At 47.6% G+C, this 14,138-nt stretch overlaps 1 protein-coding gene across 1 annotated transcript in view; it reads left to right on the forward strand.

Annotated features, from left to right (window-relative positions):
- The window catches only part of SCUBE1 (signal peptide, CUB domain and EGF like domain containing 1), a 137,161-nt gene that overhangs the window by 17,297 nt on the left and 105,726 nt on the right, over positions 1–14,138 (forward strand). Inside the window, exon 3 of the mRNA XM_030815154.1 lies at positions 5,162–5,290. Within this exon, the coding sequence (XP_030671014.1) occupies positions 5,162–5,290 (129 nt within the window). The remainder of the gene's footprint in view (positions 1–5,161; positions 5,291–14,138) is intronic.

The following is a 14,138-nucleotide window of genomic DNA, read 5'->3' on the forward strand; positions in this document are numbered from 1 at the left end:
AAAAAGACACCTCACCCTATATGGGTTCCAAACCTGCGTTGCTGGCACGGAAGCACAGCTATGGGGTTGTGTGTGCGCACACTGCTTTTCAATATACAAAAAGCGGAGCTGGGTGACCTTTCAAAAATTCCATAACGAGCAGTTCTCTGTGCTGCATTTCTCTGCTCTATTAGATGCTGGGAGCTGTCTTCTGTTGGGAATTGAGTTTTCATTAAAAAAAAAAAAAAAAATCCAAGCAGGGGAAGGAACAGGGATGCTTGGAGTGAATTGCTGGACTTCTCATCTCCTGTGCTCAGGGCTCTGAAAGCTGGTCAGGTCTTTTGTCCTGCCTACTTTCTCCATTCATGTGAAACATCCCTGTCACCACCCCTCCTCAACCTCAAGGGTAGGTACAGATCTTGGAAATAAAAGTAATAATACCCATGACATCTCTTCCCCACTTTTCTCCTTAATGACTTTTTGGAGCATGAAACACTTTTTTTTTTTTTTTTTGAGACGGAGTTTTGCTCTTGTTGCCCAGGCTGGAGTGCAGCAGCGCAATCTCGGCTCACTGCAACCTCCACCTCCCAGGTTCAAGTGATTTGCCTGCCTCAGCCTCCTGAGTAGCTGGGATTCCAGGCATGCACCACCACGCCTGGCTAGGAGCATGAAGCACTTTTTTAAAATATTCATCTCACACACCCCAAGGATGTGGCTCCAAATGCAGGAATAGAGCCTGCACTTGAATGCAACCACTGGCTGGGGGCCTGAAGACAAGGTCCTCAGCAATGCTGAGCCTCAGCCTCTTCTGTGTGACAGCAGCTCTTACCCTGGCCTCACACGCAGCTGCCTCACTCCAATCTCTGCCTTCATCATCCCACGGCTGCCTTCTCTCTGTGTGTCTGTGTGTCTTCACATGGTATTCTTCTCCCTGTATGTCTGTGTCCAATTTCCCTCTTCTTAGGACAGCAGCATTGTATTAAGGCCCACCCTAATCTAGTATGACCTCATCTGAACTTGATTACATCTGCAAAGACCCTACTTCCAAGTCAGATCACATTCTCTGGTCCTGGGGGTTGGGACCTCAACATATCTTTTTGCGGGGACACAATTTAATCCACAACAGCCCTTTAAGAATAAACATCCATAGAGCTGTGCTCTGTCCCCTCCATTGCTTTACCATCTCCCCGCTCCACCCGCCTGTTCCTCGTTCTCTGGCTTTCAGTCCTGAAAAAGTGGTCTGAGCCTGATGAGTGTCTTGGAGGTCTATGGTGCCTCTTCCAGGGGCGGCAACTCCTGGATATGTTTTTATAATAATAAGTCCACTTGCTTTGGCAGAGTTTTTTAGCTGGTTTGTTTGTGTGTTTATCTCTTATGTATTAAAGGAGGAGGCTTACATGATTTTAGAACAAAAATTCAAGGTACAAACATGGAAAATCAGGGAAGGTTTGGTTTAGGAGCCGACGTCCTCCATCCAGGACACTGGGAGGTAAAGCTAGCTGCCACAGCAGGCCTGGGGGTTGGAGAGGAACTGGCTGCTCTCAGAGATGCGCAATCTGGGAGAACTAATTGGGGATGGATTAAGGAAAGAAATGCAAGCAGCAAATATCCCTGCACTCTCCAGCCCACTGGCAATTATTGTGGCCTACCTTATGGGGAGTCAAATGCAGGAAATGGCTAGAGTTGTTTTATTGACTATTCAACAATATCTTTATAATGCCTTTTGGGTATGGTGATCAGATAGTTTATCATTTTAATAATGAAAAGGTTAATAACTGCTGTTAATAATTACGCCCCGACAACAGGCATAAACTGGAACCGTGCCAGGAAAATTAAAGTGTGTGATATTCTCTAACCAGGGGAAGACATCCCCTAACTAGGAGGTCTGAGGTTTCTCAGACCTTACCACCATTAAAATAGCCAGTTGGATTACATTTTATAGATGCAGCAGCTCTATAACTGATTGTGTTTCTTTCTTTGTCTTGGCATTTAGGAAGCTCACAGCCCACCTTCTGTCATTGTGCTACAATTATCAAATGTGTTTTTGTATATTTTCACCAGGTTTATCTTATTCTTCAACCCTCATTTATTTTTCTTCATCCTGACATCTCATTCTATTTGAAAAAAATTGTTGTATGTATTTTGTAAGCTGTTTGGATGGATATTTGAAGGAATCAGTGAGTTCATAGAAGTTTGGATGGATGGATGGGTAGGTAGGTATTTGAATGTGTGTGTGTTTGTGTGTGTGCATGAGCATGAGTGTACGTGTGTTTGGATAGAAGGGTGGGTATTTGAATCAACGAATATACAGATGAGTAGCTAAGCCCTTGGATGGATGGATGGATGGATGGATGGATGGATGGATGGATGGATGGATGGATGGATGGATGTTTGGATGGGTCAGTGCTTAGATGAATGGAAGGATAGGCATCTGGTTGAATATTTAGACAGATGGATGCATGCATGCATGTTTGGATGTATGGGTGAACATTTGGCTGGATAAATGGATGGGTGAATAGGTGATTGGAGAAATGGAAGGGTGGTCAGCACACTGGATATTTAGATGGATAAATTTTAGCACAAATAGATAAATGGAAGAATGGTTGGGTAGATATTTGAATGGATAGGTTGAGGGTGAGTAGATGGATGGATAGTGAAAGGGTAGATGGGTGTTTGGATGAAAGGATGCATGGCTGGCTGGTTGGTTATTTGGGTAGATAGATAGGCATACACACGTGTGTGTATGTGTGTATGTGTATAGACAGATGCAGAACAAGTAGAAGGATAGATGGGTAAATGGGTATTTGGATGATTGGATACTACTTTCTCAGTACACAGTATAAATGTGCCAAGGGTGAAATATTGTATCATGTATAAAGCATTTTGTCAATGCCTGGCATGTCACAGGCATTCTAACTTATTAGAAAGGACATGGGCTTCATAGACCAAAAGACCTTTGTTCTGATCCTTGCCCTACCACTTACTACGTGACCCTGAGCAATTATCTAACTTCTCTGCACTTTAGTTTGTTCAACCATAAAATGGAGTTAAAACACCTACTCCAGAATGTTGCTGTGAGAATTAAAAGGGCTGGTGTATATTTCAGGAGTAGATACCTCCTTCTGAGGTACAAAATGAGAGAAAGTTCTTTTACCCAAGCATGGAATAAAAGTCCTTTTCCTCAGTCTGATTGATCCAACCTAAGTCACCTACCAACCCTGGGACCAATAGCAGTTGCTAGTGGCATGTGCTGTTTGGATAAGACTGATAAGTCTCCACCCCCAGAGTTAGGACCAGGCCAGCTTCCCCCTGAATCACCTGCTTGAAGGAGGAAAGGAGGGAGGGAACAGTTTGGGGGCTGCTGAGTCAAATAGGGTGTGAGGTGATACTCATGCTGACAGGTACTGAAAATAAGTGGCCAGTGGGCAGACTGTAACAATATTAAGGGTATAGAAAAACCACACTTTGGTAGCTGATTTGATGTTAAGGGAGCAGTGGAAGGAAAACAATATTCACCGGGATGAGGAACCCCAGGTAACTGCAGGTTGATGAGTTAAAGTTGGGCTTTGTTGCCTTTGGAGTACCTTTGGAATACCCAGGGGAAGAGGTGGTTGCATTAGTCTATCTGGGGCTCTGGAGAAAGGTCAGGGCTGGGAAGTAATCAGTATCTCTTAGTTTTTTAAAATCTATGCCAGGCGAGGTGGCTCACGCCTGTAATCCCAGCACTTTGGGAGGCCGAGGTGGGCAGATCACGAGGTCAGGAGATGGAGACCATCCTGGCTAACATTGTGAAACCCCGTCTCTATTAAAAATACAAAAAATTAGCTGGGCGTGGTGGCACGCGCCTATAGTCCAGCTACTCGGGAGGCTGAGGCAGGCAAATCGCTTGAACTCGGGAGGTGGAGGTTGCAGTGAGCTGAGATCACACCATTGCACTCCAGCCTGGGGGACAGAGGGAGACGCTGACTCAAAAACAAAAACAAAACAAAAATAAGTAAATAAATAAATAAATAAAATAAAATCTATGTGCCTTTTCAATAAACATAAAATATCACATTCTCCCTTAATTTTATTTGCAATTTATAAGTGTATTAAATATCAGAATTAAAAACAGGCACCTCCTGAGATGCACTTCCGGTTCCACTTAGTGCTGCACTTCCGGTTCCGGTTCCAGTTCCCCTGTGGGGGACACTTCCGGCCCTCCTCTCTCCCCAGCGTGTCTCAGAGCCTCTGGAGGTCAGGGTGACTGTAGGTTGAGATGAGTGAGGCCAGAGGGGTCTCAGGGGGATGCCGAAGACCCTGCAGAAGAGCCGGCACCACCAGGCTGGCAAATTCTCGCTGTGCCTGGTGCCCTCCCAAGGAGGCCAGGTGTGACCGGGTTTAGGCCCCTTGGGCTCTGAAACCCACGGGTTTGAATCCCTCGGATTCGAATCCCATTTGTGCCACTTCCTAGGTGTGTGACCTTCCATAAGGTTTTAGCCTCACTGTGCCTTGGTGAGAATGGTGCCTGTATCACTGAGTTAGTGTGGGATTGAAGCGGTAATGACATGGCCTTACAGGCAGGACTTGGGCATGGAAGCAGCTCAGACAAGGTTAACTAGGCGTGTTCCTATCATTCTCCAGGGTCTCTCAAATATCTCTGGAACTCCAGAATTGATAGCCCTTTGACCCCTGATGGGAAATGTTGAAAAAGCCTTAAAACAGCAAAAAGGGTGACCTTTACCAAGGCTTTTGGCCATTGTTTATGAGACAGGAGCCTTTGTTATAGCGAGGAAGCTGGAGCAGTTGAAATGCAGGCATCAGACACTGATGTGGAAAGAAACTGTTTGGAGGAGTTAGTGGACTTTTCTTTCATTCCAGAGATTACACTTTTTGGTGATGTGCAGTTAATTTTACTCAATACCCCCTGCTTCAAGAGAGCTAGTTTTTGGAAATTGTATGCCGGCTCAGTGGAGGCAGAACTAGGTGTGAATCTTGCCTGTTCACTGTGGTAGGAACTGGAAGGCACCCCACACATGATTAGCATTTTTATAATCCTTGAGTCCCCAGCTCCCAGGGAGGACTGAAGTGAATACTTGTTGAATCATCCTCTAGTCACTCATATCCCGGTGGCTTCCATGGTGTTGGGAGAGGGGACCACCAGGCTCTTCTTCTGACACCTCTCGTGCCCTTCCTTTTGCAGACATTGACGAGTGTGAGAATGACTACTACAACGGGGGCTGTGTCCACGAGTGCATCAACATCCCGGGGAACTACAGGTGCACCTGCTTTGATGGCTTCATGCTGGCACACGATGGACACAACTGCCTGGGTGAGTGATACAGCCGCAGCCTACCCTCTGGGCACACCCTGCCTGTTGCTTTGCTCCAGCTTACAGAGTCGGGAGCCATGGGAAGGTTCTCCTTCCTTTGGCTTCCTGTATTAGTTTGCCAGGGTTGTCATAACAAAATACCACAGACTGGGTGGCTTAGACAACAGAAGTTTATTGCCTCACAGTTCTGGAGTCTGGCAGTCCAAGATCGAGGTGTGGGCAGGGTTGGTTTTTTGGAGGCCCCGCTCCTCCGTCAGGCTTGCAGGTGGCCACCTTCTTTCTCCTCATGTCTTCACATGGTCTTCCCACTGTGCATGCACGTGTCTAGTGTCTCTCTGTGTCCTAATCTCCTCTTCTTTTTTTTTTTTTTTTTTTTGAGATGGAGTCTTGCTGTGTCACCCAAGCATGCAGTGGTGCGATCTCAGCTCACTGCAACCTCCACCTCCCGGGTTCAAGAGATTCTCCTGCCTCACCCTCCCAAGTAGCTGGGATTACAGGCGTGCCACCACACCTGGCTAATTTTTGTATTTTTAGTAGAGACGGGGTTTTTGCCATGGTGGCCAGGCTGGTCTCGAACTACTGACCTTGTGATCCGCCTGCTTCGGCTTCCCAAAGTGCTGGGATAACAGGCGTGAGCCACTTCGCCCGGCCGGCCACTGTGCCTGGCCCTAATCTTCTCTTCTTAACAAAGACACAGTCGCACTGGAGTAGGGCCCACTCTACAAACTCCATTTTTAAGTGAATTATCTCTCTAAAGGCCCTGTCTCCAAATACAGTCACGTTTTGAGGTACTGGGGGTTGAATTCCTTCAACAAAGGAATTTTGAAGTGACAATTTGGCCCATGATTTTATATACCTCCATCATCCCATGGTCCAAATACTTTTTAAGTCAATTGTATAAAATGTATAAGAGGCCAGACATGGTGGCTCACACTTGTAATCCCAGCACTCTGGGAGGCCAAGGCAGGTGGATCACCTGAGGTCAGAAGTTCAAGACCAGCCTGACCAACATGGCGAAACCCTGTCTCTACTAAAAATACAAAAATTAGCTGGGCACATGCCTGTAATCCCAGCTATTTGAGAGGCTGGGGTAGGAGGATCACTTGAACCCAGGAGGCGGAGGTTGCAATGAGCCAAGATCACACCATTGCACTCCAGCCTGGGTGACAAGAGTGAAACTCCATCTCAAAAACAAAAAAATAATTACAAGAGTAGTCCACATCTGCTGAATCAAATTGGAAAAATGTAGAAGGGTTGGGAGAAGAAATTGGCAGGCGTCGTAGTTGTGCTGGTGTGTTTCCTGTCAGTCTTCCATCTGCATCCGAGTCTGCTTTTACCATAGTGGTGATCAGATAGTCAGCATGCGTTTGCCCTTTGCTTTTCCCTTTAATATCATGCGTACCTCAGGCATTTTGGTTTTCTTTTGAGACAGAGTCTTACTCTGTCACCCAGGCTGGAGTGCAGTATGGCTCAGTGCAGCCTTAACCTCTGGAACTCAGGTGATCCTCCCACCTCAGCCTCCAGAATAGCTGGGACCACAGGCACATTCCACTGCTACTGGCTAACTTTTGGGTTTTTTTTGTAGAGACAGGGTCTCGCTATGTTGCCCAGGCCTCTGGAACTCCTGGGCTCAGGTGATCTGCCCACCTCGACCTCCCAAAGTGCTGGGATTACAGGCGTGACCTACCGCCTTACCTCAGGCATTACTTCAGGTGTTTTTATGTGGCCCCTGTTACCACTATTTTTCTAGTTGCCCCATAGTCTGATAAATTACTCATAACCTGTATCAGTTTCCTGGGGCTGCCATGACAAAGTAACAAACTAGGGCTTAAACAACAGAAATGGATTCTCTTGGTTAGGAGTCCAAACTCAAGGTGTAGGCAGGGTAATTCCTTCTGAGAGCTGCAAGGGATCATCTGTTCCAGGCCTTTCTCGTAGCTTCTGGTAACATCAGGGATTCCTTGGCTTGTAGATGGCATTCTCCCTCTGTCTTCACGTTGTCTCAGCTCTATGTGTGTCTGGCTCTGTGTCCAAATTTTCCTTTATTATAAGGACACCAGTCATGTTGCATCAGGGCCCACCCTAACAATCTCATCTTAACCGGACGTCTACCAAGACCTTATTTCCAACAAAAGTCACATTCACAAGTACTGGGAGTTGCGAATCCAACATCTTTTGAAGGGATATCATTCAACCTGTAACAGAGGGAATTCAAAGTCTGTCACAGAAGAACAATATCTTGTCATGGGAAACACATGGCTCTCAAAGCAGACGTGTCTGTCCCCGAGACCCTCTTCTGCCACTGGCCGCTGGGTGACCAGGGCACAGCAGCTGGAGCCCAGGGGGTATGGGCGTGGATTTGGCAGGAGCATGGCCGTAGATACTTTATTGACTGTCTGGGTCTCAGGCCCTTGTTTGTAGAGGGAGGCTGTGAGAAGCAGCTTCCTCACAGGGTTGTCGTGAGCAATGACTGAGATAATGTCCAGATGGCTGAGAAAAAGGCTCGGCACAGGGGACTCTCAGCAGCTGAGAGCTGTTACTATCTACATGGTGTCCGAGCCTCAATCTTCTCCAGTCTCCAACAGGGATAACTGCGTAATCCACTTCCCAAGATCGCGTGTGAAGATGAGGTGACAGTGTGAAGTGACTAGCCCCTATTAGGTGCTAAATAGTCAAAAAAAAAAAAAAAATAGTCAACACAGGCATTACTACTCCAGCTGACTCGGCTGCCTTTCTGTGGTTAGACATTTAGATTGTTTGCTTTTTTGTTTTTTTACCGTAAGAATCCAGAGGTGGTTCTGGGCATAAAACTTTTTTGTCCCCTGTTTTCCCAATTGTTTCCTTAGGAATGCTTCACAAAAGTGGAACCACTGGGTCAAAGGATCATTTGGTTTTTTATGGCTTTCTAAAAGGGCTCAGCAAACCTTCTGTTGTGCCAGCTGGTTTGTGGGTGTGTGGTAGAGGACGCTCGGTGTCCTGAGTGCTCTGGAACTTTCCCTCGTAACGGGGTGTTAGCCTTAGACCTGCCTGCCAGTTTTTGTCCAACCCATGTTGGATGTCAGATAAGTTTGTTGTGGAAGACATCTGTGAGCATGTAATTACACCCCGAATAAATGCCCAAGTGGAAGTCTGCGCAGCAGTTTATTGAAGCCCAGAGGGGCCTGTGAAGAGCTACCCGTGGATGCAGTGAGTGTGGGGGTAGAAGCGGGGCTAACTCCCTGGGGGTCTTCAAAGAGGAGGTAGCATTGAGTGGAACCTCCGAGGTTGGGGATAAGTTTGCTAGGCCAAGGGCAGAGCCTACACAGAGCTGCAGGCAGCCCCTGAGGCTCAGCTCCTGGTACGTGCAGGGAGCAGCAGGCGTGGGGCTGTGGAGGTGGGCAGGGCATTGACTAGATTGTGAAGAACTGGCACCATACAATGTTGATCGTGCCGGATGCCAGGTGAAGTATCTTCCAAGAGTTATCTCATTTAATCCTCCCAAAACGTAAGTGCTTGGCTTTCTTAGTTGTTTGCTCCATTTTCAAATGATAGAGAGAGTATGTTTTGGGCTCTGATCAGTCAGTGAAGACAGAGCTGACAGTCCCTGTGGGACAGCCAGTTAAAAGCAGGCAATATCACCCAGTGGCCAAGAGGAGAGACCTTGGGAACTGCCAGTTTGGGGCTTAAATTCTAGCCCTTCTCTATCAGCTGTGTGACCTTTGGCCAGTCACTTTACCTCTCCATGCCTCAGTTTCCTCACTTGAAAAATGGAAGGCATAGTCCCTATCTGGTAGGGCTCTTGTGAGGATTAAATGAGATCATGGATGTGGAGCATGTAGCAGAGTGTCTGGCACCAAATGCTCAACATGTAACCAGCATTCATGTGGTCATTGGCTTCCAGAGGAGATGTGTTGATGTGGAGTGGTTTGATACCTCCAAGACCTCGTGGGGACCAGTCCCCACCATGTACACTCCCACGGCTGTGCCTGACATGTGGGAGTCTCCTTCCAGCCACTGTACCTTTACCTGTGCAGAACCACCTATTTGTAAATACTCCCAGTGCCCCAGAGCCTGACGCCAGCAGCCTGCAGACTAGCAGTGGGTCTGTGTGGGCCTTTGCCTCAGCAACGTTGTTTTCACAATGGATTATGTTTACACCGATGAATTTAAAAGAACTGGGTAAGGTTCCCCGCTGCCCCACCACCTCCGAGCACAGATTGCAACCTCACGCGGCTCTAACTTGCACACACAGCAGCCAAGAAAAGGCTCTCTCTGTTGCTCCTCTGCCTTCAGCTGAGGGCAGACCCTTCCCAACAGAGTTCTTTCTGTTCAGGCTTTCTCTTTCTCAAGACAAAACTCCAGCTCTAGAGAAGCCAGACCTTGGTTCCAACAGGCTCCAACCCATCCTGACCACGTGACCTCAAGCTAGTTAATTGACTTCTTGGAGTCTCAGCTCCCTCATCCATGAAACGCTGTAAGAACTAGAGTACCTTGTACTCTAGGATCATGGGGCTTAATCAGTGTTGGCAGAAATAAATCATGCTGTAAGAGTCAGCTAGGCTTGGCGTTTGAAGATTTAGGCTCAAATTCAGGTGTCACCGCTCATGAGTTTTATAGTTCGGGAACTGTTCCTCTAGCTCACCAAGCTTCAGTTCCCCTAACTATGAAATGGGTCAGTAATACCTGTCTCAGAGGGTCAGTGTCATGATTAAATCTGAAAGGAGATTGCGCAGAGCTTGTGTACAGATGTGAATTCTGTGCAGGTGCTGGATATTGTCATCATTTTCCAGCAGAGGCTTCAAGCTGGCAACCCACAGTCCCCATCTGGCCCACAGACATGTTTGGTTTGTCCCCATGGTGGTGTCATTTGTTCTTATTAAATTATTTGTCAACACTTAAAAATTAGGGGTTATCACATTAAAAAAATCAATATTTCTAGCATCATTCCATCTCAGCCACAGTTACCCAGCCCCTGACGTTTGCGGGACTTAGGACAGGAGTCCAGATGGAGGCCCCTATCCCACATGGCTAAAATATTAAAGTAATTAATAAGCTCCCAAACAAGAATGACTCTGCCTCTTCTACCTTGACAAATATTCCTAACTAATGACCTAGAGGCCAGGCTGGAATTTAGAAGACTGCTTGGATTTTGCACCAGAAAGTGGTAGCACGGGCAATGCCTGCTCCCTCCCTGCCTTTCCCACTCTTGGCTCCACCCCACACCATGATGAGCCTCAGCACACCCTAACTCAAATGTGCAAGCTTTGGCCATTTACCCCGAAAGCAGCCACCTTTTGCCTAAGTCTTACTCAGGCCTAAGTGTCGTCTGATAGGCTTAGGACCATTTTGAGGGAGTTTTAGGGTCCTAAATACCCAGCATGTCATGTGGAGTGGTAGGCATGTGTTCCAGGTGCTCATGACTCCCCTGTGGACTCCTTATTCCATAGTGGCGGGGGCGAGGGGGTGCTGCTGCAGCCACAGGAGAGGCAGAACAGGGACCCCCAAAGTGTGGGGGCCCAGGGCAACAGCACTCTCACTCACATCTCACTGTGGTGCTGGCAGCAGCTAGAGTGAAATACACCGGAGCTGCCTGCTTCAGAGGGGGTGTGTACTCTCTTGTTTGCCACAGTCTCCACCACTCCCTATTGCTTGCATCCAGCTTTGGCCATTTAACTACCTGCTTGAAATTGTGCTGCCTGGAAATGTTTGGAATTCTTTGTGCTGCCTGACAAAGCTTCCTGCACAAGGTTGTGTCCCCAGTGGGCATTTGGTGTCTGTGAGTGGCCCACTGAGTTGTTGGAAGGTTCTCTGTCTTCGCTGCCTTGTGCATTCTTGACTGCCTCTGGGCAGTCACTGAACCTCGCCCCACAGCCCATCGCCCATCAGGAATAGTTAGGCCCATTCGCACCTCCTCTGTTTTGTCTCAAGAAGTCTGGGTCAAGAGTCTTGTCCAGTTGTAACATTCCTCTCTGAACCACCACTGAATTCCTTAGGGATGGGGGCTGGGCTAAAACCCTGATCACCTTAGAAATAAACAGGTCCGTTTGAAAAGTGTTCTGAGCTGATTAGGAGACATGAGGCTGATGGCTTACACGTTATTTTCTTGCCTAAGTTTTCACAGTTGAACCTTTTCTTTTCTTTCGAGTAAGCGAGGTTATTTTCCTGTGGAGATGGCCTGCCTGTGACTGTGTCCTGGAGGGTGGCCAAGTCTGTCCTCTGGGGAGCAAAGCCCTCACTCTATTTGACATCTTTATTGAGGAATTTCTCAAATATAACAGAAAATGACACCAGAGGGAATTGAAACCATGATGAGATCTTGCTCAACCCCAAATGGCTGCTTTTAGCTGTGTAATTACTTGAAATAGCAGTAGTTCTGTTTGAAAAATATTATTCCAAACTCCATGCAATTGGACAGCAGAGCAATATTTAGGCTAATAGAATAAGATTTTTTTTTCATCTTAAATTAAAACCAGCAGTGGACAATTTCTTCCCGTCTCCACAAAGCAAGGCTCCTCTTTCTCTAAAGCCATTAGTTCACTTAGCCAGATGTTTTCTTCGACGCCGATCTCTACCTTGACTTACTGAAAAATACGTCTCTCAAGTTGCTCACAGTTTGAATTTTGGACCTGCCTCTCGGCACTTTTTTTCCCTGATGAAGAGAAGTCATCTGTATCCAGGTTCAGAAGCATTGGTTTATTAGCCAGCTCTCTCCATTCCATTAACATTTATTGAGCACCAACCCTATGCCCAGCCTCGTGCTGGGTAGACCCTCCTGCTTGAGTGAGATTCGGGAGCTTTGGTTGAGTCTCCTGTGTGCCTGGATTTGCCCGGGATGCTGTGCTCAGTTCTCTCGTTAGTGCTCACAGCATCCAAAGACATTAGTGTCTTCTTTCTACAAACGAGGAAACTAAGGCCCAGTGAGGGAAAGTGACCTACCCAAGCTCACACAGACAGTAGGTGGTAGGGCGAGGACTAGAGCCCAGGTCTGGGATTTTGCCAATTTAAGCCTGTAAGCCTACCCTGCTGCCCACCCCCTGCCCCATAGTGCCCAAACTGCACCAGTTCCAGGAGGCTGGCCAGGGCCTCCTTGTCGTAGGGTGTTAGATATGCACGCCTGTATCTATCAGTGAGTTTGGGAGTCACTGAGAGCATCCAGAGATCCCAGTACATGCCAGGCCAGGCACAGGCAGGGAGTGTGCTGAAGGGCAAGCGGGCACCCCTTGCTCTAGAGAGCTCACACCAAGGGTGCCTCCACCTCATAGCTCGTTCAGCCTCCCTGGGCCAAGGGCAGAGCTTGTGGCCTTGTTTAGGCACCTCACATCACCCTTGAGCCACCCTCGGGACCTTGTCTTACACCATCTGACTGTACGGAGCCCTCCATTCCAGCACCCTCCTCTCATGGCCCCCATTGCTTCCACAGTAGCTTGAGGCCCCTCCGGCCAGGGCCCCAGCAACCTCCCCCCCAACCCCATTTCTCACCCACTGGCCCAGCCTTCCCTGTACCCGCAGAGTCCTACACAGAGCTGTTGACAGGCTGCTCCTCCCCAGCAGGGATCTGGTGAGGTCCTGCTCATCCTTCAAGCCCCAACCAAACCTCCCCTTGCTCAGAGGTCTGCTGTGACCCACACCACACAGTTACATCTCCACTGCAGCTCTGTGTCACGGTCCTCCCTTCTTCCCCTGAAAGCAGAATTTGTCTTGTTTACCTTTCTGTCTTTCTTCTTAGAACCTAGTGCAGTGTCGGCTATATTGTAGGCATTTAGTAAATATTTGTAGAATAAATGAATGAATGGATTTGTCAAGATGCCTTGTAATCTAAAAACCCGCTCACCCAGCAAACCTCCGATTTTGCACCAGAAAGTGGTAGCATGGGCAATGCCTGCTCCCTCCCTGCCTTTCCCATCCCTGGCTCCATCCCACACCATGATGAGACTCAGCACACCCTAAGGCAAATGTGCAAGCTTTGGCCATTTACCCGGAAAGCAGCCACCTTTTGCCTAAGTCTTACTCAGACCTAAGTGTCATCTGATAGGCTTAGGACCATTTGAGGGGAGTTTTAGGGTCCTAAATACCCAGGATAGAATGTAGAGTGGTAGGCATAGGGCAGAGGTAAAGATTAATTAGATGAGGTATCTCTCGCAGGGCTCTTAGGTCCATGAGGAAGCCAGAAATATTCACAACTCTAATGAAGGGGAGAAAGTGCTATATTAGGGCCAGGCATGGTAACTCATGCCTGTAATCCCAGCACTTTGAGAGACCGAGGCGGGTGGATCACTTGAGGTCAGGAGTTTGAGACCAGCCTGGCCAACATGGTGAAACACCGTTTCTACTAAAAATACAAAAAAAAAAAAAGCCGGATTTGGTGGCAGGCACCTGTAGTCCCAACTACTTGGGAGGCTGAGGCAGGAGAATCACCTGAACCCAGGGGGCAGAGGTTGCAATGAGCCGAGATTACACCACTACACTCCAGCCTGGGCGACAGAGTGAGACTCTGTCCAAAAAAAAAAAAAAAAAGTTCCACATTAGGAATAATACTAAAGCCTTCCACCTCGTATTCATCCATTTGTTGATTCCAAAAAAATTGTTCTGAGCACCTGCTATATGCCAGACATGGTTTTAAGTGCTTGCTATGGCGGCAAACAAAAACTACAACATCTCCCTGCTTATGAACTTACGTAGAGGAGAAAGACAGTGAACATGTGAACATGTAACTCAGTAACTTCAGCCAGGTCAGAGCCACTGAAAAAATAGTAAAACAAATAATGTGATACAAAGTGATGGGGGTAGGGTGACAGCATTGGGTAGGGTAGGATTCCAGTTACTATTGCTGCATAAGAAACCACCTCAATATGTATCAAGGCCCGGCTTG

This window comes from Nomascus leucogenys, chromosome 7b, assembly GCF_006542625.1.
Source record: "Nomascus leucogenys isolate Asia chromosome 7b, Asia_NLE_v1, whole genome shotgun sequence".
NCBI classification, from domain to species: domain Eukaryota; kingdom Metazoa; phylum Chordata; class Mammalia; order Primates; family Hylobatidae; genus Nomascus; species Nomascus leucogenys.